Consider the following 22,585-nt stretch of genomic DNA (forward strand, 5'->3'; position numbering starts at 1 on the left):
AAAATGGGACCAGTCCCTGTCCCACACCATCCCACCCACCAGTCTTCCTTCCTTCCCACTCAATGGGCCTTCGATATAAAGTGCCAGGGAGGTCGTAGGACCCGTCCAGGTGGACTCCCCAGGATGTTTCCCGAGAAGCGGCGTTTGCATCCCAGCAGTAGCTTTCCCACCCCCGCCCCGCGGAGCACCAGCGGCTCTGCGCAGCCCGGGCTGGCGACCCAGAAGGCGCGGAGACCCCGCCCACCCTGCGAGGCCCGCCCGCTTGGCCCCGCCCCCGCCCCCGCCGCGGCCTCCCATTGGTGGCCCGGTGTGTCAGTCGACGAGCGGGCTCCCGGGGCGGGAGCGCAGGCTGCGGTCCCCTCCCGGCGCCTCTATCGCACGCCAGCCGCAGGGAAGTGAGACCGGGCGCCGGCCGGCGGCCGCTGCCTCTGACAGACCCACCGGTCGAGGCTCCGCGTCCATCAGCAGCCGCGGCCGCCATGGCGGCGCGGAGGAGCCCCCCGCAGGAGCGGGAGCGGCAACGACCTCGCGACCCCGCCGCAGGTGGGCCCGGGGCCTGGTGGGGCGGGGCGGGGGCCGCGGGCGCCCGGGACGCGCTCTCCCCCTCCGGCCGTCGGCGCAGCCCTGGGTTGGAAGGTTCGGGGCCCGCCATCCCAGGGGTGGGAGGTCCGGGGCGCCCCTGCCCGGGGCGGGGAGGGGGACGGGCTGCAGGGTTTGGGGGGGCCGTCGGGGGCGGGGGTCGCCCCTAAGTGAGGAACTGCGCCGTCGGGCCGAGGCAGCGAGCGACCCTCCGAGGCAGAGCAGGCGGGTTCCTGGAAAGAGAAAGCGGGTCCTGCGGGCTGGGATGCGTTGCGGCGGGGTGGGGTGCCCCGGCAGCGGCTGGGGTCGGGCCCTGGCGCCCACGAGCGCCGGTGTCCCCTTCTCGGTGTCCCCTCCGAGCCCTTGATTGTTGTCGGAGGGAAGTTGACGGGTTTCGCGCTTTGCTGGCAGAGGATGTGGCCCACACCTTCGCAGCAGTCGAGACTCGATGAGCAACAGAGAAAACTCTGGCTTTTGAAACAAAAATCTCACCAGGGACAGGAGCGGCAGCCCAGTATGGCACAGGTGGCCGAGGTCGCCGCGCGCCGCCTGTGTCGCGGCGTCTCTGCCCTCTGCGTGCGTAGCTGGGCCCTCACCGGACGAGTGAAGGGTGCTTTCCTTGCCATGCTTCCAGCCCCAGGTCTGAGGAAGATGATCTGCTTCTCAGCTTGGAGCACATTCCCGATTGTGTATTTTCCTGGAGGCCACCCCGCGGGTGAGAGCCCACGAGTGAATTTGGGGAGCACGCCTGTTCCAGGTGCCGCAGCGTCAATGGGAAGTTACTGGGACTGCTTCGTAGTCCGGATTCTTGGTCCCAGCAGGAGCTTTTGATTCACACAGCAAAGTGTCGGGTGTGGTGAAAACAGCCCGGTTCTAGGAGACAAGACATGAGTTCTAGACATCCTTTTGCCCAGGACTGCGGGCCTCGAAGCTTCTGGGTCCTGGTCCATAAAATGAGGGCACTAGGCTAGCTGATCGGTAAAGCCCCTCCCAGTCTAGAATTCTGTGATTGACGTATCTCCCACTCTCAAAAGTTTGGAGAATGAACTAATTTTCAACCTTTCTGCACCTTGGATTCTTATAAAATTAGCCAAATATTTCCTGGGGGTGTATCCATCTGAACTTTTTCATATGTGATTTTCTTCCCTTCTCCCTGTGTTGTTTCGGCAGAGCAAAGCTGGAAGCGGAGGTGGGGCACAGCTGGGAAAAGCTGGCTGGGGGGCGCCGAAGGGTGTCTACTCTGGGCTTAATGTAATTGTCAGGAATTTTCCCTTCCAGTGCACCAAGTTCAAGGTGTGCCAGCACTGTGAGAGCAGAGAGAATTCTTTCCTCAGCTCCAGCCTAAAGGGAAACATTTTCCCTCCTTAAAAAATAGTTTGAGGGCTTAGGAAAAGGAAAACCAACACTGCAATTGAAAACACATGCCCGCAACAGAGCCTACAAGAGAATGCTTACAACCAAGTGGTCCACAGTTGCTATTTTTTGCCAGCCGGTTTTGTCACTTTTATACTTCTACTCTTACGTTTCTGTGAGATGGATTAAATAGCAAATAAAGTGTAAATTTTGGCACCATGTGTTTTAGCTAAGTAGAAATTCTTGATTGGCACAATGACTGAATTTGAAAGTGACCTTTCACCTGGCTCCCCGGAGCGGGTGGGTGCTGTCCTATGTGTCTGCAGCCCCCAGCGTTGTCCCTGCCACAGTAACAGTGGGCACTGGAGCTCTCTTCACGGTGCTGGACACGGAGACACTGCCCATAGTCTTATGTAATCTCTACAACCACCGTCCTGTGATGCTCGGAATGGTCACGGAATTTCCTCAGAGTTTCCAGCTAGTAAGTGGTGCCGGGATTCAAGCCCTGGCAGCCTGGCTCCTCCCGCAGCATGTTCTTAACCATCGCCCGCTTCTGTCTCCTAAAACAGTCAGGCTTATACCTGGGAGCACTCTGGGTTCCAAAGGTACCTCATCACAGTTTTAAGCTGTTCTAAAGTAAAGTTGGCTTATCAACTTAATACCATCGTTGTTGCTCAAGGGAACTCACAGGTCTGTGTGCGGGAGAAAAAGTCATCATTATCGAGTTAAAACTTCCTACACGTGTGTTTCTTTATACGTGGCTCTGAAGTCTCTATGTACCATTTAAAGGAGTTAATGGACTATTGTATCTGACCTTTCTCTCCTGCCCACTTGAATCCTCTGGTCCATGTTCAGTTACTTAGGACAATCTGTTCTTAAGATGGAGGTTATATACACATTTATTGATTTGTAATTAATTGAATGGAAGAACACTTAAATGTCACGTTACAGTAAGTCAACAGGGAAAAGTTTTGGTTTATACACTCATTTTTCCAGTGATCTTTTGTTCTAGTCATACTCTATTTTTCTACTTTTTCATTTAATTGAGCCGGAATAGACAGAGGCCATCATGTTTAAAATAAGAGGATAATAAAATGTTTATGTTCATTTCTAGGAGACTAAGAACCCTTGTCTGTTAGTACTGTTGCTGGGATTCCCAGGTAATAAACAACAATCCCAGAAACTGTAGCACGTAAGATGCTATGCTCAATAAACCTCTGAATTAAGAATTTAATAGTAAGTCTTTCATTGTTGATTTAACCAGGTGACTCTGACTTTGAGTTTATGTGGAACTGTTGGATGTTAGTTACATAGTAATTTAAAACACCTTATTAGCTCTTTCTCTGCTTGCCAGTGTTATTGATTTTTATTGACTATTAGTTAGGGTTAGTCTTCTGGCAGAGGGAGTAATAATGTATCAATAATTGGAAGTTAGCTTCTCAAGAGTCCTCTCCCAACTTAGAAGCAGAATCCCAGCCCTCTTCCCTGGGCACCAGCAGCTGCCCAGATACCTGGGTTTGGCCTCTTGGGTGGGGTCTGAGTGCCTGCGGCCCCCAGAGCCACAAGATGCCTTCCCGGCCTGGCCTGGCCTGTGGGGCACCCGCACTCCGGGTGGGCTCCGTGCCGTGGGCCCACCTCAGAGGTCAAGCTGGACGTCAGACACTGAGGCCCAGGCAGCCAGAAGGGACCCAGAAGACCTGGGGGTCCCGGTCTCGGCCTGTCAGACAGGCTGTCCTGGAGGCACTGCCCAGATCTGGGGGGGCCAGGAGCCCAGGACCACCCCTACCCCTTTTTGTAAATCTTGTTAAATATAAATCAAAAACAGCTGTCTTTTTCACTGAAAAAAAAAAAAGTATCCTGCCTTCTCGTGTGCCCATTACAGTGGACCTGAGCTCCTGCTGCCCCCAGGCGTGGAGGACCTCGTGGGTACAGGCCAGTTCCCAAGTGGCTCAGGAGCGGAGGTGGGCAGGGGCGCGGGCTTTGAACCTTGTGTGTCTCTCCCCTCAGCCGGGGCAGAGAGGGTTCCCCGGAGCGTTGTGTCTCCCAAGCTGAAGTGGACTGAACTTCTTCCCTGTAAAGAGAGAACCTTTCCCTGGGTCTTAGAGTGAGTGACAGCAGGCACATCGTGGTTATATTTGTTGATCTGTGACAAGAAGACCTCAACTTTGCTGTGAGATCGCTAAAGTGACAGGAAAACTGAGTGCTCTGTGTCTTCCAAATCGCCTGCCAGGATAGGTTGAAATGCTGTGGAAGAAGCAGAATGGCTGAGAGGACAGGGGAAGTGGAAGAGATGGCCAGCCAGGCCGGCGTGGGCGAGGACAGTCAGTCACCATCCAGATGTGAAGGGCTGAGTGGCACTGAAGTCAGCGGACCCTATCAGCTCTGTGTCATTTCACTTGGTATTTAACAAATGAACTGGGAGTTCAGTTTGTAGCTAAGGCTGGCCTCGAACCGTGAAATGCAAACGTAGCCAATCGAATTATTAATATAAATGTTGGGTCCCTCAGTTTTGCACCTGAAGCAGTGCAAGACTCGGGTGCATCGATTCCTTCCTCTGAAATCTGAAATAAAGAGAAAAATCACTCAAACTGAGAGTTTATTAGATCAGTTTTATCCACGGTGTATCCCTCTCTTTTGTTTCTTAAACATTTGTTAAACTCAGTTTGGGGTACTCAGCTGATTGTCATGACAGAGGACTGGTACGGCCACTGCTTATAGACCTACCTTGTACTGCACTGTTCCTCATGCTTGGATATTCCAGCATCTTCTCCCACATATACCTCACTGATTCATTCAAAGTTTGGAGCCTGTAACATGTGATGGTACAATTCTCCTTTCCCTTCCCGCTCCCCCAGGCTCCTCAACCTTCCTCTTTTATTTCTTGCTGTCATTTAGAAACTGGGGTCCCAGACAAGCCCTTGCGGAAAAGGCTCTTTATCAGAATTCTGCTTTCAGGTCAGCTGGTGTAATAGACCTGCAGATCTAAGCACGCATGTCTCAGGGGTGGAGTATTTGCTGGCATTTGTCAAGGTCTCATGTATCTTCTGTACACGCTCAGGCATCTTTCCTGTAGGGCAAGTTTTGAGTAATGTTTTGAGTTTAGTTGAACCTCAGTTGTTTCACAACTACTTAAAATCCTGTGCCTGTACCAAAGCGTGACTATTCCACTAACATAACTCTGAAACATGTTAACATAAAGAGGCATTTGGAGGAGAACGGTGGTGAGTGGCCTGGCCTCCTTGTGTTTGTTTATAGGGGAGGAAGCTGAGGTCCAAGTTGCTCGACTGTCTAGGACCAGACCTGGAGCTGAGTTCCTGACTCCCTGGGGCCTGCTCATTCCACTACCCTGAAGCCATCCCACTAGGTGACCGCTTCACAGCCTCACTTCCTGCTTTATATTTACATGAGTGTATTTAAGGGAAGGGAAAACAGAGTGGTGGCTCACCATTTCTTTTTTTTCTTTTTTCTTTTCTTTTTTGTTTTTTTGCCACACTGCATGGCTTGTGGGATCTTAGTTTCCTGACCAGGGATTGAACCCGTGCCCCCTGCAGTGGGAGTGCGGAGTTCTAACCACTGGACCACCAGGGAATTCCCACACCATTTCTGACATGCATGTTAGAAGTCAGAAGGGACCAGCAAGAGAGAGGCCGTTAGGCAGGATTAGGTATGGTGGAATAACAGAACAACCCCAAATAAGTGAATTAAGTTTATTTCTTTTATGGCAAAGCTCAGACATGGCTCCCCAGGGCTGGAATGGGCTCCATAGTGTCAGAGGCCCAGGCTCCTTCCACTTTGTTTCCACCCTGCAGGGGTTTCACGCCCACAGCTACTTCCTGATCCAAGATGGCTGCTGAATGTCAGTTATCACACCTACATTCCAGCTAGGAGGGAGGAGGGAGGGCAAGGAGTACACACCCCTCTCAATAGAACCTTTTGAAAACTGCACATAGCACTTCTTGGCCAGAATTCACTTACATGGCTATACCCAGCACGTAGGGAAGGTGGAATGTCAGCCAAAGTCAGGATTCTATTCCTGTGGAAGAAGAGAAAACAGATACTGGGGTTGGCTGGCAGTCTCTGTCGTGGAGACATGTGGACTGGATTCTGACTACATCAATTCATCTTCTTTATTCAACAAATATTTATTAACTGTCTACCATGTTTCTAGGGACCAAGAAAGCAGAGAGAAAACAGACACAATCCCAGTCCTTAAGACATTTACCTACACAGGGAGACAGACACTAATCAAACACAAACACAGTTATATAAACTGTGATGAGTGCTGTGAAGGAAAAGGACACCGTGTGCTGTGAGAGAGTGTAGCAGGGATATGACCAAGCCTGGGGGTTGGGATCGGGTCAGAGAAGCTTGGCCTCAGGAAGTGACATTTGAGCTGAGAGCTGGAGAGTGAGTAAAGTGAAGAGTATTCCAGATGAGGGAAGAGCACGGGCAAAGGCAGGCCAGGAGGCAGGAGTGAGCCCTGATGGAGGAACTGAGGGCCGCCAGTCATCTTGGAGCAAGAGGAAGAGGTGGGAGAGTAGGGAAGAGTCAGGGTCAGACCAAGGGGGACCCTGGAGGCAGGGTGAGCACCTGTCCTGGTTTGCCTGAGACCAAGGATGTCCTCGGACGAGGAGCTTTTCAGCACTAAAACTGGGGGACCCCCAGGCAAGCCAGGAGGAGTTGGTCAGCCTCCCCGGAGGTCACATTAGTAGTTGGGTTCCTTTATTATTATTACTATTTTTTTTTTTAAATACCACAAACAGTGGTTTTTTAATTAATTTATTTATTTTATTATTTATTTTTGGCTGTGTTGGGTCTTCGTTTCTGTGTGAGGGCTTTCTCCAGTTGCGGCAAGCGGGGACCACTCTTCATCGTGGTGCGCGGGCCTCTCACTATCGCGGCCTCTCTTGTTGCGGAGCACAGGCTCCAGACGCGCAGGCTCAGTAGTTGTGGCTCACGGGCCCAGTTGCTCCGCGGCATGTGGGATCTTCCCAGACCAGGGCTCGAACCCGTGTCCCCTGCGTTAGCAGGCAGATTCTCAACCACTGCACCACCAGGGAAGCCCTGGGTTCCTTTATTATTAATTTCAGCAAAGTTCTTTTTTAGGTAGGCATAGATCCCAGCCTTGGAAAAATAGCAACTGACTAGTAAAAGTAGCCCCTCACCTTGGCCAAAGGGAAAGAGGCACAGAACACAGGCAGCACTTACTGGTAGTTGGATTACACGACCAATGAGACTTTTCTTTATCTGTCACGATTTCCCCGAAGGGTAGTTTTGGAAATCAATAGGCGTGTGATAGTATATTTGAGCTAACAGAAGCAGCCAAGGACGGAGGAAGCCCTGACTCCAGAGTAGTGCGTCTCTTCGCCGGTGATACATTGGAATCACCTGGGAACTAAAGACAAGACCGGCGCCCAGCCAATAAATAGATTCTCCACAGGTGGAGCCAGGGCAAGCATGGTTCCCTCTCGGTGGCAGCGCCTCCCAGGCCTCGGTTGCGCTTGAATCGCTGGGGATCCTGTAGAACACAGATTCTGCTTCCATGGGGCCCGAGGGTCGTCCTTCTAAGAGCCCCGCTGGTCAGGATGTGGCTCATCCGTAGACTTCGAGTACGATGCCCTGTAACGTTTGGCCAGTTTGTTTTGAAGCCTCTGGTTTCTTTTCAGAAGAGCAAATCTGAAGGACCACGTAAAGGTAGACGGGGCCGCGAGGGGTAGAGACTAGGGGAGGGGGACAGGGAGACCTCCGCCCTGGGCTCCCATCAGTGGTGGGCCCAGCCCGACTTCTCAGTTGGTTCCACCAGTGGCTGGGGTTATGTGGTGAGACCGGTTCCTGGTTATGGGAAGACCAGCTCTCCGAGGCCTCTGGCTGGGATGGTGCAATAGGCGGTGCCCCATCACTCTCTCACTTGTTTAGAGGCCTTTCCAGATGACTCCACTGGCTGCCAGGAGTGGGTCTTTCCTATAAGTAAGAAAAGCCAGAAAGATTTTTGAATAGGAGATGACACATCCATTGAATGTAAAAAAAGCTACAAAAAACAAACCAACAGAACACGCACACCATTGGCTTCAGAGTGGAAAATGGCGTTGGAGAAGGGAAGCCAATTAGAAGGATGAGTAACCAGTAGCGACAGAGGCCAAATGATTCTGGTTAACGGAAAAATCACTGTGTGGCGAAAGTGGCTTGTCTCAGGGTGTACCTTATTTCTCTCTTGGTCACGTGTTCATAAATGATCTATTTTGGGATGTGGAAGACAAGCTTAGTTTTTAAAGGTCTAAGAGTTGAGAGAGGGACAGAGCACCACGGAAGCCATGACAGGTCAGAGCAGTGAGCCAAGTCCAGTAACATGAAATTTAGCAGAGATGTGTGTGTCAGCTCCTGGATCTAAAACGCACAGAGCTTGCACACGCGATCTGGATAATCCCTTGCTTCCCTTCCCAGGTTCTGAACTAACTAAAAGGTAGACACGGAAGTCAGGGATTTTTTAAATATCGGCTCGGTGATAAAATCCCTATGTCTTAGTCATATGGCCAGATGGGCTTGCAGGCAGTGCCTGAGCTGTACTCTCCCCTCAAAGGTCAGGCCTCTCCCCCAGAGAGACAGCAGCCCCAAGGGCACCTCTCGGCAGGCAGGCAGATCTAGTGGAGAGGAGGGGGCTGAGCTGAGCAGAGGGTCTTACACCTGCCATCAGGTAAGTCTCCCTCCCTCAAGAAAGAGGAAGGGGAGAGGGGAGAGGGGTGGAGGCCAGTATCAGATCTCCAGGACAGTTCTTCCCCCTGGAGGTTTGAGGACAGTGGGATGAAAGCACCTTTTCTCTCTCCCCCTTCGGCAGATGGGGAGATGTGCTCCAGCAACAGGTCTAAACGGCTTTAGGTTGATGGCAGGCTGAATACTAATACAATCGCAGGCTGCATTAGTGTGAATGTATCATCTAGGCAGAGTCTGGCCAACCACGGCCCACGGGCCAGATCTGTCCCACCCAGTTTTTATATGGCCTGTGACCTATGAATGGTTTTTGCATTTTTTAATGGTTGGAAAAAAGATCAAAAGAAGAATACCATTTCCTGACATGTGAAACTTATATGAAATTCAAATTTCAGCGTCTTGTAGAAAAGTTTTCTTGGAACACCACCCCGCTGTGTGCTGTCTGATGGCTGCTTCCCCTCTGTCGGGGACGATCTGAGTGGATGGGACAGAGACCAGATGGCTGGCAGTGCCTAAAATACTCTCTGACCCTACACAGAAAACTTGCTGACTCCCGATGGAGCGTGAAGAAGTGGTCACGTGGTTGAATTCTCTCCTGCTTGGGTCACACTCAGGGCAGTGTGTTCTGACCTGCGGTCTCACTCTGAGTGTGGGGTGGGTCCCGAGAAGGGTGACCGGGATAATGAAGAGACTACCCCCCTGCCCCTCGCCACCAAATCATGTCGAGTGAGGCCTGGTGGAGAGAAGGGGGCGTGTCTGATCTAGAAGAGAAAAAGGCACAGTGGGAATGACAGCTGCCTTCTGAGTTCATGCTTGTTAATTGTTTTGCATTCTTGGAAGAGAATTACTCAGGAAGGGCAGTTGGGTAGTTAATTCAAAGGGCACTGACCTTGGGTCAGAACACGTGGGTTCAAGTTCAGGCTTCTGCTTGCTTTCTCTGGGCTTCAAAGATGAAGTGTGCGTGTGACATCTCATTAGGTGGCCAGGTCCACAGTGAATGAAGCTTCAGCTTTCACCTCAGAAATGCTTTCCAGCCAGTGGGGGACGCAGTCATGAATCCACTGAACCGGAACCCACCCGCAGTGTGGATGGCGTGTGTGTGTGTGTGTGTGTGTGTGTGTGCGCGCAGGGGGGAACCGCGGGAGAGATTCGTTCTGCTTGAGGGGCTGGTGTGACTCAGGCCTTGGAGAACCAGTGGGATTCCAGCCCCTTCGGCCCAAGCATCCCGTGTTTCTGTCAAAGATCTAAAAGGCTGTCGTGTGGAGGAAGAATCAGACACGTTCCTCGTGACCCCAAGCAGTAACGATTCAAGTGGTGGTGACAGCTCTGGTCACACCAACCTCTTGCCTCTTTGTTGAGACAAAGTGATTCATCTGAGGTTCTGCAGCTGGAAAATGACAGAATAAAGACTGGGTCCCAGGCTTGTTCCGCCAGCCCGCCGTCTCCACCAGACCAGGGACAGGGCGTCTGCCTGGCTGGGTACAGTGACCTGGAGTTCTGGGGTCCCCGGAGCCTATCCCACCTACTGCTTTTGTGCTTCTGTAGTTGGGTGGGTTTTAAACCTCTGCCACATGGTTAGAAAATTAAAGTGATGGGCGGAATTTTACACACCTAACGCTGTGCCCAGTACCTGAAAATACCCGGAGCTATGATGTTATTAAAAACATGCACCCAGTCCCCTCAGTGTTTGGCAAGGAGCATTTCCTGCTGTGTTTGCTGACTCTTGGTTGGCAGGAGCCTTGGGTGAAGCATGCCCAGTCCTATGGGATGTGGGATTGCGCGCGTAGCCTTGATAAGTTGGTTGCATGACAGGGCTACCCTTGTGTGTCTCGCTGGTCATGACTTTCGAGATAAAAACTTTCGCGTTGGTGGTTCTCTTCCTCAGTGATACTGATCTCGTAGTTGTTGGTTATAGAACTCTACTAAGTGGGAGACCATTGTTTCTTAACTGAGCAGGATTAATACCTGAAATTCAAAAGTGTAGAAAGTCTTTTGACCTCACCATTTCAAAGATTTATTAAGAGGATATTTGTTCTCTTTCCCACATAGCTGATACAAAAAAAACCCCAACTAACCTATGGTTTTGCATGAGCCAAGACCATTTAAACGCATCCTTTCACTCCACTGTGCTGACTTTTCTCTAGGAGTCTCCTCCCATTTGCTCTAAATTATTCAGAAGCCTTGATGACCTAACAGGATTTGTTCTGTATGTTTATCGTTCTGTTTGCTTATTGCTTAGTTTATATGTTTGGACGAATGTACCGTATTTTGCTTTATTCTCGAGACTCTGAGGTTCTCAGAACTCCCCTCTGAGAGAGATGACCCACCTGGGCATCCAGCATGAGGGCCTCGTGTTATTCTGTGTCCCGGCCGGACCCCGACACCAGGACGTGCTAACCTGTGGGCCTGGGCAAGCTGACCAGTAGCCTTTCCTGACAGCAGGGCATCTCGCACCAGACCAAGAGCTCCCTGGGGCCAGAGCATGTGTGTTTTCAGTTCACTGCCTGCCAGCGTGGCGCCCAGCCCAGGGTAGGAAGAAGTAGCATAACCGAAGGGCGAGGGGCAGGAGGGAGGGGGGCTTCCCGGGCCCCTCCCAGTCCACTGTGCCACGTGGCCTGTGTGTACTCCTCTCTGGGGCACCCCCCTCCCTTCACCACTCCTGCCACAGAGAAGGGGCACGGCAGTCCCGGGCCCTATTTGCTTCCTAACCCATCCATCTCTCTTGGCCACTCTTGCTACCATCTCCTGCTAATCAACCAGAATATGGCATTGAAGCTGATAGAAATATCTGTTGTATTTATTATATTAAATTTAGTATTTTTCACCTTAAAGCTTTTAACAAGGTGATTTTCCCGTGTGATGTGTCTCGCTGCCCCTGCTGTCTCCAATGTGGAAATTCGATCGCCTTTGCCGCCTGTTTAACTCAGGCCTAGGCTCCGCCCCGCGAAGCCCGCTCCTAGCCCTTGATCCGCCGCCTCTGCTTCCGGAGAACGTCAGTGGGCCGGACCCGGGGGCAGAGGAGCCGAGCGTGGAGGGAGCTCCCTGTGCCGCTGCAGCCCCAGGGGCGGCCTGTGGGGAGGCGGACGCGGCAGGGGCCGGGCTCCAGCCCGGGGCACCACTGCAGGTGTCGCGGCGAGCCAGACCCCGGGGCTCTCCCTGCGAGCCAGCCTGAGGCTGGGGCAAAGTGCTGTCAGGGTGATCACTCGGTTTCCGGCTCCTCTGGGTCTTTTAAGTTTTGTTTTCAGGTTTGTTTTTTTCTTTTTGGTTTCCTGTTTGAGTGTTTGAATTATTTCAGTTTTGGTACAGTTTAGAGAACGGAAAGAAAAAGGCTAAGTAGAGTTTTACCACAAAAAAACGGTGGCTTTTAATTTTTTCAGTTCCAGTCAGTGGTCTCATCTGCCACATGTAGTCTGAGTGATCGCAGATCGGAGTTTAGTGTCAGATGGCCACACTGCTGGCTTCAGGCGGTTCTGGTGTCATTACCCAAAGGACATCGCAACTACCTAAGTGTTACCTCGGATTGTGTGGGTTGAGGTCTCAGCAGGTGGTAATGGTGATGACTGGGGGGGTGTGTAAGACCTAGTTCATCCATTTTCCGCTGTCATAGGAATGCCTGGTGCCTCACGTATCACCTCATTTCAGCCACCACCCAAGCGGTCCAGCCCAAAAGGGTTAAAAAGAAATTTCATTTTTATCTCTTGATGAGCATTAAAAAGGATCAAATCCATAATTCCTGGCAACGCTTGTTTTCCGCCTCTTCGTCGCCAAAGCCACCCCTCGTCCCCACTCCCCTTGTTTCTTGCCCTTGTTCTCGCTCCTCTGTTTATTATGTTGAAAGACTGACTCCATGGTGGTGGGACTTCTCTCTTTTCCTGTTAGTCCAGGGGGCGCCCCCCAAGGCCAGCTCCCCGTTAGGCAGGGCACCGGGCAGGGGAGGGGAAGTTGGGCGGGCGGGTGCTGACTTCTCCCTGGCCGGTTGGCCGAGGGGGACCCCGGGAAGATTCTGACATGGAAGATCTTATCCCGTCTCGGCTGCTTTGGGGGAAATGAGATTTGACTCAGGAGATCATCAAAGCTGTGATCATGATAGTATTTTGCTGGGTGCCTTATTTATGGCGTTCTCCTCCATGTCTGTTGTTTTGAGTTGTAATCCAGTTATTGATACATGCAGGAGAGATTTTTTAAACTCTCTTTTTAAAGAGTCTGGATTCCACTTGCTGTAGCAGAGCTGGTTTGGGATTCACTCAGCTCCATCATTCAGAGGCAGGGTAGGCAAGTGGGACAGCGTCCAGCTTCCGCATCGCATTGCCCCGTGTGTTTGAATTCTAGCTCTGCGGCTTATTTCATCGTTCTCTCCCTCAGGAGAGTGTCCTCAGGTGATAAAATAATAATGAACATGTTTTGGGTACTTGCCCTGTGCCCGGCCACGAGCTCGGCACTTTTCCCAACATTTCCTTAAACCATCTCGCAGCTCCAAGGGGGCCTCCGTGTTACCAGCGAGAGGAGCCCCTGAGCCGCCCTGCGTCCCCGGCACTGGGCTGTCCTGCTGCCCTCCCTCCCGGGGTTAAGGGACAGGCACGTGGGGGCATGGAGTCACCCACCCCGTGTACTGCAGGACCAGGGCCTCCTTACGCCACTGCGTTTCTAGGAGCAAATGAGACAATTTCTGTAAAACGCTTGCCACAGGGTATGGCACATAGCAAAAGCTCAAACTGTAGCTCTTTTGAACTGTCAAAGCCCCACTCCTGATAATATTTTCATACGAAGTTATGTGAACACCTCGGGGTTGTCTCTGAGCCGCAGCCCACTCCCCTGTGACCTCCTGAGTCCCGCCTCCAGGCCGCTCCCTGGTACCCACACCAGCCCCCATGATACGCTCCCTGGCCCTTCTTGGCTTGAGTCACTTGACCAGTACCTGTGGGTGCACTGGGTAGACTGGATACAAGGAGTTTAGGCTCGTATTCTTGGTTTGCGTGGGAAGGGGGTGTTGAGCCCTCACATGTTTTTTTCTGAGAAGTTGATCATATCGCCCTTTCTTGGGTTGGAGGTGGGTTTAATTTCAAGGATTAGGGCAGTAGGCTAGGGAAGTGTGTGTGTGTGTGTGTGTGTGTGTGTGCGCACGCACGTGTGTGTAGGTGTGAGGAGACCATAATCTGCGGTGGGTCCCCATGGAGGCCCTGGCAGCTGTCGAGAGGCCTCACGCTCAGGAGAAGCCCCTATTTCAGGGGTCTCAAATCAAATGCCCCGAGGGGCCGGGCAGTATCTTTTAAGAATGCAGCACGTCGATTGGAGTCTGTGTGTGGCAGATGAGAGCAGTGCCCCGTGGAGGGGGCAGCAGCCAGCCCCCAGCCCTCCAAGTGCACACAAAAACCAGGACGACCCGGTGGGAAGCAGGCAGATGCTCTAAAAGGCTCTTCACAGAGGAAGAACTGTGAACGTGTTACTGCAGTGAGAAATCATAGCCGGTCCTGGGGTTTAGGGAAATGGAGGCTCGTACATGTGGCGGGAGTGTCCACTGTTTGAGGGGGCACTTTGGCAACGTCTGTAACATCTGGAAATGTGGACACCCTTTGACCCAGAGTTTCCTCTTCTAGAAATTATCCTAAAAGATACCGTGAGTCCACGAGGACTGTTGGAGGAAAATGTTTGTAAAAGTGAAAAACTGGGAAACAATCCAAATGCTCGTCAACAAGGCAGTGATTATGTACACATATGATGCTCTCTCTTTATACTAAAATATTATACATTCTTTAAGAAGAATAATGTAGACTTTTTAATAAAAGTCTGAATTATAGATGCAAAGGCATTATAGCTTACGTTTTTAAGCAATTCATTAAAAACTTTGTACTAAATATCTAGTAGATACATAATTAACAGCTAATCAATTGTTTTAAACAGGTAAGTACCTGCTTTTGAAAATGTACTTTTCCAGTAAAGTGTACATGATGTCTCTCTGCCTCTTACAAGCTTATTTCTCAGAGCTCCATATGAATGTACAACAATCTAAAAATAAATAGTTTAATTGAATAATAAGAAATGTACTTTTAAATAATTATAAACATGCATATTTTTATTTGTTGGTAACTTTATTTCTTTATTTGCTGGTAAATTCTTTCTTTATTGAGAGTATATGTATTTCTTTATTGAGAATGTATAGCAACTTTACTGAGATACACATATCAAATATCCATACGATCAAAAATGCTAAAATTGTAGATTCCGAATCCAGGAGGCTTTTACTACAGTTAATCATTGGAATTTTACTAAACCAATGTGCCAGGGAGGGAACTGTTGCACAATGAACCCCAGGAGGTTTGGCCACCATTCAAAAGTTCTCTTCCTCATTTGTACTTCAGCATTTTACGTGTTCAAACATAATATAATTAGGAATCTGCTGCACATAGTAAAATATTGCAAGTACGTAGTTTGGGCTCTCCTGGCCTGTGAATTTTCTCTCCTGTCACATCAGGAATCGTAGTGTACCCTGTAAGCTGCACACCTAGCTCCATCCACGACTATTCTAAGTGGCCCACTTTCTGGAAACGATGTCTCTGTGCCTGCTGTCTGAGTCTCGTTCTGTGCGTTCAGATGATGGCATGTGTTACGGCCCGTAATGACCTAAGAGTATCGCCGTGGGCAAAAGTGGGTGGTGGCCACACGGCAGGAGACGCCCCTGGTGTGACTGACTCCTGTGGGCTCGGTGCTGAGCAGACTCCCTTGGTCATTCTTGGATTTAACAGATATTCTACACGGTGCAAGGCGCACTGTGCTGGTTCTTAAATGATTTCATTCCATCTTTCTCCAGCGAGGTCGGTATTTTTACTCCCATTTTACAGTCAAGAAAATTCAGGGTAAGAGAAATGAGATGTCCCACAGTCAGACAGCTGAATAAGTAGGAGAAACGGGTTTTAAATTCAGGTCTGAGGGATTCCGAAACCCACGCTCTTTATGTGCCCTATTCCTCTTGAATTCCGTAGAACAAAGATATCCTCATGTGTGACACTGATTATAGGAGAACTAGGTGTTTCTTTAATTTTTAGATTGAATTTTCAAATGCTTTAAAAAATGTTTATATAAATCAATGATAGACTCTTTACAGGTAAAATTATCCAGTGTATCTTTTTTTCCCCCTTAAACAAAGCAGGCTTGTGTAATTGTGATGTATATTTATTTTATTTTTTATTGAAGTATAGTTGATTTACAATGTTAATTTCTGCCGTACAGCAAAGTGACTCAGTTAGACACATATATACATTCCTTTTTATATTCTTTTCCATTATGGTTTATCGAGTATATTAAATATAGTTCCCCATGCTATACAGTATTATTATTATTATTATTAAATTTTTGTAGGAAATGACCAAGTTCACTCCTGGACGCTCGTCACCAGCCAAGCCTTAGATGCCGCGTGGAGAGTAGCAAAGGGGTCAGTGACGTTGGCAGTTTCATTTCTGGTGGGCACCCTCTGCTACTTCAGAAGGCTACATTTATATTTAGGGCACTGGCTGAAAAGGTATGTGGCTCTGTCATCTTTAATTTTCAAAAATGCCCTTGCTGTTTAAAATAGAATTTTAATATTATCGTTCCCTTATCTTTTAGGTGGATTGGATATCTGCAGAGGAGATTCAAAAGTAAATATTTTCATGCATATGTTTCCTTATTTTTAAAGTGCAGAGAGGGTTCAAGAAGGGAAAGGAAAGGGAAAATTCACCACCTTGTATCTTTGATTTGGTTCAGGGAACCTCAGCGTGGAGGCAGAAGTTGATATACTCAGTTATTGTGCAAGAGAATGGAAAGCAGAGACACCCCATGCCAAGCTGATGAGGAAGGTGTGTCTGTTTATACAGCTCGTGGTGGGTGGAGAATTTGTGTGTAAAAATCGGGAAACACGCATTCCATTCTGCTTTACCAAATGTGGCACCAGGAACAACCGTGGCTCTAATTAAAAGCCAAACAGCTGCTAGACATTGCATTCAGGCCTTTCACCTAGAGCTAGTGCCTTCGAGGACTTGGGTAAATTAGGCCCGTAATTTCAGGACACTTGAGCGTTATACCCTTTTCAGCTCCCTCCTGGCCAGGCCTATGAACACATCTGCACATGCAGTGGAGACTTCTGTCCTTGAAGGGATTCAGGCACCTTGACATAAAACATTTTGAGGATTTTTAGAACTTTCCATCAGACCAATCTTGGTAAATATTCCCAGCAGTGCTGTCCAACCTTGTCACTAGCTAAAGCCAAAAAAAAAAAAAAGAGAGCGAGAGAGAGAAGGAAAAAGAAAAGTACATTTAAATGACACTTTAGCATGGGCTTAAAAGTATATATAGTATTTTTCACTGTGTTCAGGTTGTAGACATCATCTCCCCAGAATGACATTTCCCGGCTCTGGGCTTCCAGGAAGTTACCAGCTAAAATAGCACGACATGGACTCCATACACACAAAAGTCACTTGAAAATTACACGTGTTCGCATTCATAATTTATAATTGTTTTGTTTCTGTTGTCCACTTTATTGGGGAGTAACACCTTGCTGAAGATGCAGTGGATTTGCTTTCTTTACTCTCTCGTCCAGTGGAATTAACGACAGCCTCTCCTCTCGTGCTCATAGGCTTACAAGGAGCTGTTTTGGCAGCGGCACATTAAATGTGTTCGACAAGTAAGGAGAGACAACTACGACGCACTAAGGTCGGTGCTCTTCCAAGTCTTCAGCCAGGGCCTCTCTTTCCCATCCTGGATGAAAGAGAAAGATATTGCGAAGGTACGTTCTCACACCGGAAGTTCGGGAAAGGCCGCACTGACGGGGACTGCAACACAGGTGCTCAGGGTCTTCTGTGGGTGGCTTTGTGCACAGGGCATCAGGAGACTGAAGGTCCTTTAGCCCAGTCCTCTGTCTCTCATGTCAGTTTGCAAACAAATCATCTCAGAAGGATAGTCGCACTCAACTGTGTTTGTTTTTAATGCCGGCATCTTTTCTTGAGAAGGGCATCTGTCCTTTATAAGTTAGGTGGTCTGCTAAAATTCACTTTTCTACTCTATGGTTATTTGAGTGTTGACAAGCACAGTGTGTAACCTCAACCCCAGAGAATCCCTCGTATCCCTTTTTGTCAGTCCTTCTCTCACCCCCAACCCCAGGCAACCACTGATATGTCTTCCGTCCCTTTAGTTTTGCCTTTTCCAGAATGTCACATAAATGGAATTATTCGGTGTGTAGCCTTTTGAATCTGCCTCTTTCACTTAGCATAATGCATTTGTAGTTCATCCATGTTGTTCCATGGATTTGGAGTTCACTGCTTTTATTGTTGAATGGTGTTCCTTGATATGAATATAACATATTTTGTTTATGCATTCATGAGTTGAAGGACATCTGGATTGCTTCCAGTTTCTTTATTTATTTGGTTGCCCTGGGTCTTACTTGCGGCAGGCGGGCTCCTTAGTTGCAGCTCGCAGGCTTCTTAGTTGTGGCATGTGAACTCTTAGTTGTGGCACGCATGTGGAATCTAGTTCCCTGACCAGGGATCGAACCCGGGCCCGCTGCACTGGGAGCGCGGAGTCTTAACCACTGCGCCACCAGGGAGGTCCCCAGATTGCTTCCAGTTGTTGACAATTATGAATAAGGCTGTTATAAATATTCCCATACAGGATTCTGTATGAATGTAAGTTTTCATTCCTTTTGGGTAAATACCTAGGAGTGAGATAGCTGGGTCACATGATAGGTTTATGTTTAACTTTATAAGAACCTGGCAACTCTTTTCCAAACTGGCTCTGCCATTTTGCCACCAATAACGTATGAGTTCCAGTTGCTCCACATTCTCAGGTTTATTGTTTTGTTTTTTAGCCATTCTAATAGGGGTGCATTTGTGTCATTGTTTTTTGTTTGCATTCCCCTAATGGGTAACGATATTGAGCATCTTTGCACGTGCTTATTTGCCATCAACATTACCTCCTTGGAGAAGTCTCCGTTCAGATCTTTTGCCCATTCTTTATTAGGTTGTTTGGGTTTTTTTAATATTGAGTTTTGAGAATTCTTTATATATTCTGAATACGAGTGCTTCATCAGCTATGTCATTTGCAAATATTTTCTCCCAGTCAGTACCTTGTTTTTTTTCATTTTCTTAACAGTGTAAAGCAGCACAGTCTTATGAATAACCTTAATTTTTATTTGAAAGTAGTATGCCTAACCACAGATGTACATTTAAGGATGGAGGAGCAAAGAAATATAAAGTATTTGCATATATATAACTACACACGGTCTATTTCCTTAACATCTTTTGTTTGGAGCTGTTTTTATTGGTAGTTTAATTGCATCTAGCAGTTAAGTGTATGCTGTGTGCCAGCCCTGCTGCTAGTTGCTGAGGACAGAGAACTTAGCTGAGGCCCTGGGCTCCACAAGCTCGGCTGGGTGGGAAAATGTATCAGACACCCACAATGGATCAGATTCCTACGTATTCTATAATCTTATTTAGTCCCAACAAGAGTCCTGCAAAACGGCTAGTACTTTCATTGATTTCTGACAAGCGTCATTGTCTCCATTACAGTGGAGATGAGGCTGAGAGGTTACATAACCAGTGCTGGTTGAGCAGTCTCTCAGCAGGCGAGTGACAGAGCCAGGTTTGAACCCCAAAGTGCATCCTTCTACAATCCACATTTCCCTGATGTACTGTGTCACTCTAACAGTGCTTGGTTAAAAATAATTTCTAAAGGGATATACCTAGGAAGTTCGGGAAATGTTTTATCCAAAAAGGTTGTTTCTGTAGACGTAATCTTCATTTAGGTTTTCATCAGCTGTGAAACTGTGAATTAAGAGGATCCAAATCACTTAATCCACAAACCTAAAACAAGACTGTACGTTTTTACTTAACTGTTGTTACAGTCTTTTAAAATGAAGATTTCTGAATGAGATAAGATTATCTCCTGTGACATATTCCAAATTGTGTGTCAGACATGTTGAGATACTGATCACTGTTGGCATCTACTTCCTTTTCAAGCTTCCTGAAAAACTGCTCTTTTCACAAGGTTGTAATTGGATCCAGCAATACAGTTTTGGTCCTGAGAAGTATACAGGTTCGAATGTGTTTGGAAAATTACGTAAATGTGTGGAATTATTGAAAACACAGGTGAGTCTTTAGGGGGGAAAACTAGGAATGAAAGCATGCATCCCACACGCAGCCCCTTTTCTGCATGTCAGGCATGCCCCTTTATGTCCCGCAAGTCGGAAGTGCAGGCAGAAATAGTCTTCTAGTAACTGACCATTTCCTTTCCTGCTCTTCTTTCTCCTTCCAAGTGATGAACGAGAGCAGTGTTGTTCTACGTGATGATTAGACCTATTATGGGCTAAGAGGGCTTTTGTGGACTGGCCAGAAACCTTAACAATCACGTACCTTTGTTGTTTCCCCAGAAAAATGCGGTGCAAGGTCCAGACAAGGCACTGGGAAATGCCCTTCTGAAATGTGCCTATTAGTAACTTGGGGACTAATTTGACTAAGATTTTTTTCCCTGCTCTTAATAAACACAGATTTTTAGATCATTGAAATGAATCCTCCTTGGGAAATACCATTTTTGTGCCATGGTTTTCTGATCTGTAAAACTAAAATATGAATAGTCTCAACCCTGTACATTTATTGTAAGGATTTAATGAGAGAATGCACGTAGATTGCTTTATACCCCACCCTGGCACACAGTGAGTGGTAAAGAAAGAATACTAATTAGTACTGTTCTTCACTGGAATGTCCTTTGTGTAACCCAACACCCTTAGAGGCAGCTTTAGGAAACTGACTTGTTTAGTATTTTACCTAGTAGGTGGTGCTTTTTTGAAAAACTAGTTTAAATGAAATATTTTGTTATTGTAAAAGTAGTAAGTACTTAGGGTTAAAAAAATCAGTGTCAAATGATACAAAATGAAAAGTTAAAGTTCGACTCCCCTCTATTAATCTCTGGTTTGTTTTATAAGTACTTTAAAAATTATGCAACGGCGTATGTATTCACCTTTGCCGTTTAAGTTTCACTTTACATCTGTGTTTGCTTTTAGTGGACTGAATTTAGTGGAATTAAAGATTATCACAAGCGAGGAAGCATGTGCAACGCCCTTTTTTCTGATGCTATCCTGGAGTGTAAACTTTACGAAGCTCTGAAGTTCATCATGCTCTATCAAGTCACTGAGGCTTATGAACAAATGAAGACCACAAATGTCATTCCCAGTCTTTTTCGACTCCTGTTTACCCGGGAAACCTCTTCCGACCCTTTGAGCTTCATGATGAATCACCTGAACTCTGTAGGTGACACGTGTGGACTAGAGCAGGTAAATGGGGCAGAAGAATCGTGTGTGTTTGATGAAGGACGGTGCTGGCAACACCTGAGCACATAGGTGTTTGTTTGTTTGTAGTTTGCTGTCAGCCATGATAAATCCAGCTGCAAAGAGGTGGCGGGTGGGTATGAGTGCCCTCAAATGAGGAAACGAAGAGTGATAAACCTTCCTGGCCGGTGCTGGCTGCTGCGTCTTTGCAGCCCTGTGGCTGGCGGGCGGCAGTGCTGGGAGCGTTCCTGACCTTCCCGCTGCCTCTCGGGCGGTAACAGGCTTTCCCACAACAGAGGTTACCCAGGAGCAAGTCCAGCTGCAAACTGAGGCAACATCTGGGAGAGCATTTGGCTACTTAGTGCAGACAAATAGAAGTTATTGAAATTTTAAAAGAAGTCCAGACAATGCTTTTATTTCCCCATAGAAAAGGGCTTTCGTTTTGCTTTGCTTTGCTTTGCTTTCCTTTCCTAGGAGGTGCTCAAAATCATCTGACATTTTAATAAAAATTGATTTAAAACGATTAAAAAAAAAAACCGTTCGAAAAACAAACAAACAAACAGTGTAACTTTTACTGTAAGCATTCCTTTATTAGTTTTTTTTTCCAGGCAGCTTTCCCTGTGATTTCTTCACGCTACTCCCCAGAGAGAGACGTTTCTCTGCTTGTCCCCTGCCCTCCGCACCGCGGACGTTCGTCCCCAGCCCCGTGCCCACTCCCTGGTCCATGTGTGGGTCTGTCAGCAAGTACATCGTCATCTCATGAGCTGCAGAAGAATACTCGCCCTCCGCTGGTGAGAGGTGGGAATTTGGAAATGTGTATCTGTGACCTCTGTTTCATCTCTTCCCCAGATTGATATGTTTGTACTTGGATACTCCCTGGAAGTAAAGATAAAAGTGTTCAGACTGTTCAGGTTTAACTCCAGAGACTTTGAAGTCTGCTACCCAGAGGAGTCGCTCAGGGAGTGGCCGGAGGTCTCCCTGCTGACTGAGAATGACCGCCACTATCACATTCCTGTCTTTTAAGTCTGCCTGGACCGGGCACCAGCTCTCGCCAGTGACAGTGGTCACACTTGCAAGTAATGTTTCTAGAAAAGCAAAGCTAGTATTGCTGCCATTGGAGGAATCGGGACCTCCCTTTCCAGGATTACAGGTACACTGGACGGAGACCCACGTGCCTTCCCTTTGTTTCCAGTGATTTCCTCCAGAGCCCCTGCACTAACGTATTTGTGGGTTGGTGGTTTGACCTTGTTTGTAAGGGCTCTGGTCATTTCACCCACAACAGAGCACAAGGATATTTAGTTTGGGAAGAACAACAACAGGAAGAAAGCGAGAAGAAAACAAGTAGGGGAAAAGGACTAAAGGGAAAGAATTTCTTTGTCTATAATCTTTATGTTCTTTGTTAAGAATCTTATCTTTGACTGATTTTGGATCTTCATAAACATGGCCTTATTTTATAAGCATTACCTTCCCAGGAATATCTATGGTATATTAATTTTCCAGAACCACTCGATTAACTTTAAAATTGTGTGTGTGTGTGTGTTTGTGTATTTACACTCACACACACATAAACATGTATAATTTTATATATATATATCTAAACACATACGTACACATAGCCACTACTTTGTAATGTTGTACAATTTGTTTTACATCTCTTTACTT

General features: G+C 47.8%; 1 protein-coding gene and 1 long non-coding RNA gene across 7 annotated transcripts in view; one reads left to right on the forward strand and one right to left on the reverse strand.

Moving 5' to 3' along the window:
• The first annotated feature begins 393 nt into the window (after positions 1-393).
• On the forward strand, positions 394-22,425 carry OTULINL (OTU deubiquitinase with linear linkage specificity like). Of its 2 annotated transcripts, none has more exons than XM_068535160.1 (8): positions 394-543; positions 15,991-16,150; positions 16,237-16,268; positions 16,375-16,466; positions 17,243-17,392; positions 19,620-19,748; positions 20,660-20,929; positions 21,773-22,425. In XM_068535160.1, exons 1-8 carry the CDS (start codon positions 480-482, stop codon positions 21,944-21,946), a joined length of 1,071 nt encoding a protein of 356 aa, XP_068391261.1. In that variant the 5' UTR covers positions 394-479; the 3' UTR covers positions 21,947-22,425. The 2 variants fall into 2 exon arrangements, with proteins under 2 accessions (XP_068391261.1, XP_068391260.1); XM_068535159.1 differs by having other exon boundaries at positions 21,532-21,777.
• LOC137759196 (uncharacterized) overlaps positions 21,489-22,585 on the reverse strand; it is a 58,046-nt gene continuing 56,949 nt past the window's right edge. For all 5 annotated transcript variants that reach the window (XR_011073043.1, XR_011073045.1, XR_011073044.1 and 2 more), the window contains one exon: positions 21,489-21,799. This is a non-coding gene — a long non-coding RNA (uncharacterized lncRNA). The remainder of the gene's footprint in view (positions 21,800-22,585) is intronic.

This window comes from Eschrichtius robustus, chromosome 2, assembly GCF_028021215.1.
Source record: "Eschrichtius robustus isolate mEscRob2 chromosome 2, mEscRob2.pri, whole genome shotgun sequence".
Classification (NCBI taxonomy): domain Eukaryota; kingdom Metazoa; phylum Chordata; class Mammalia; order Artiodactyla; family Eschrichtiidae; genus Eschrichtius; species Eschrichtius robustus.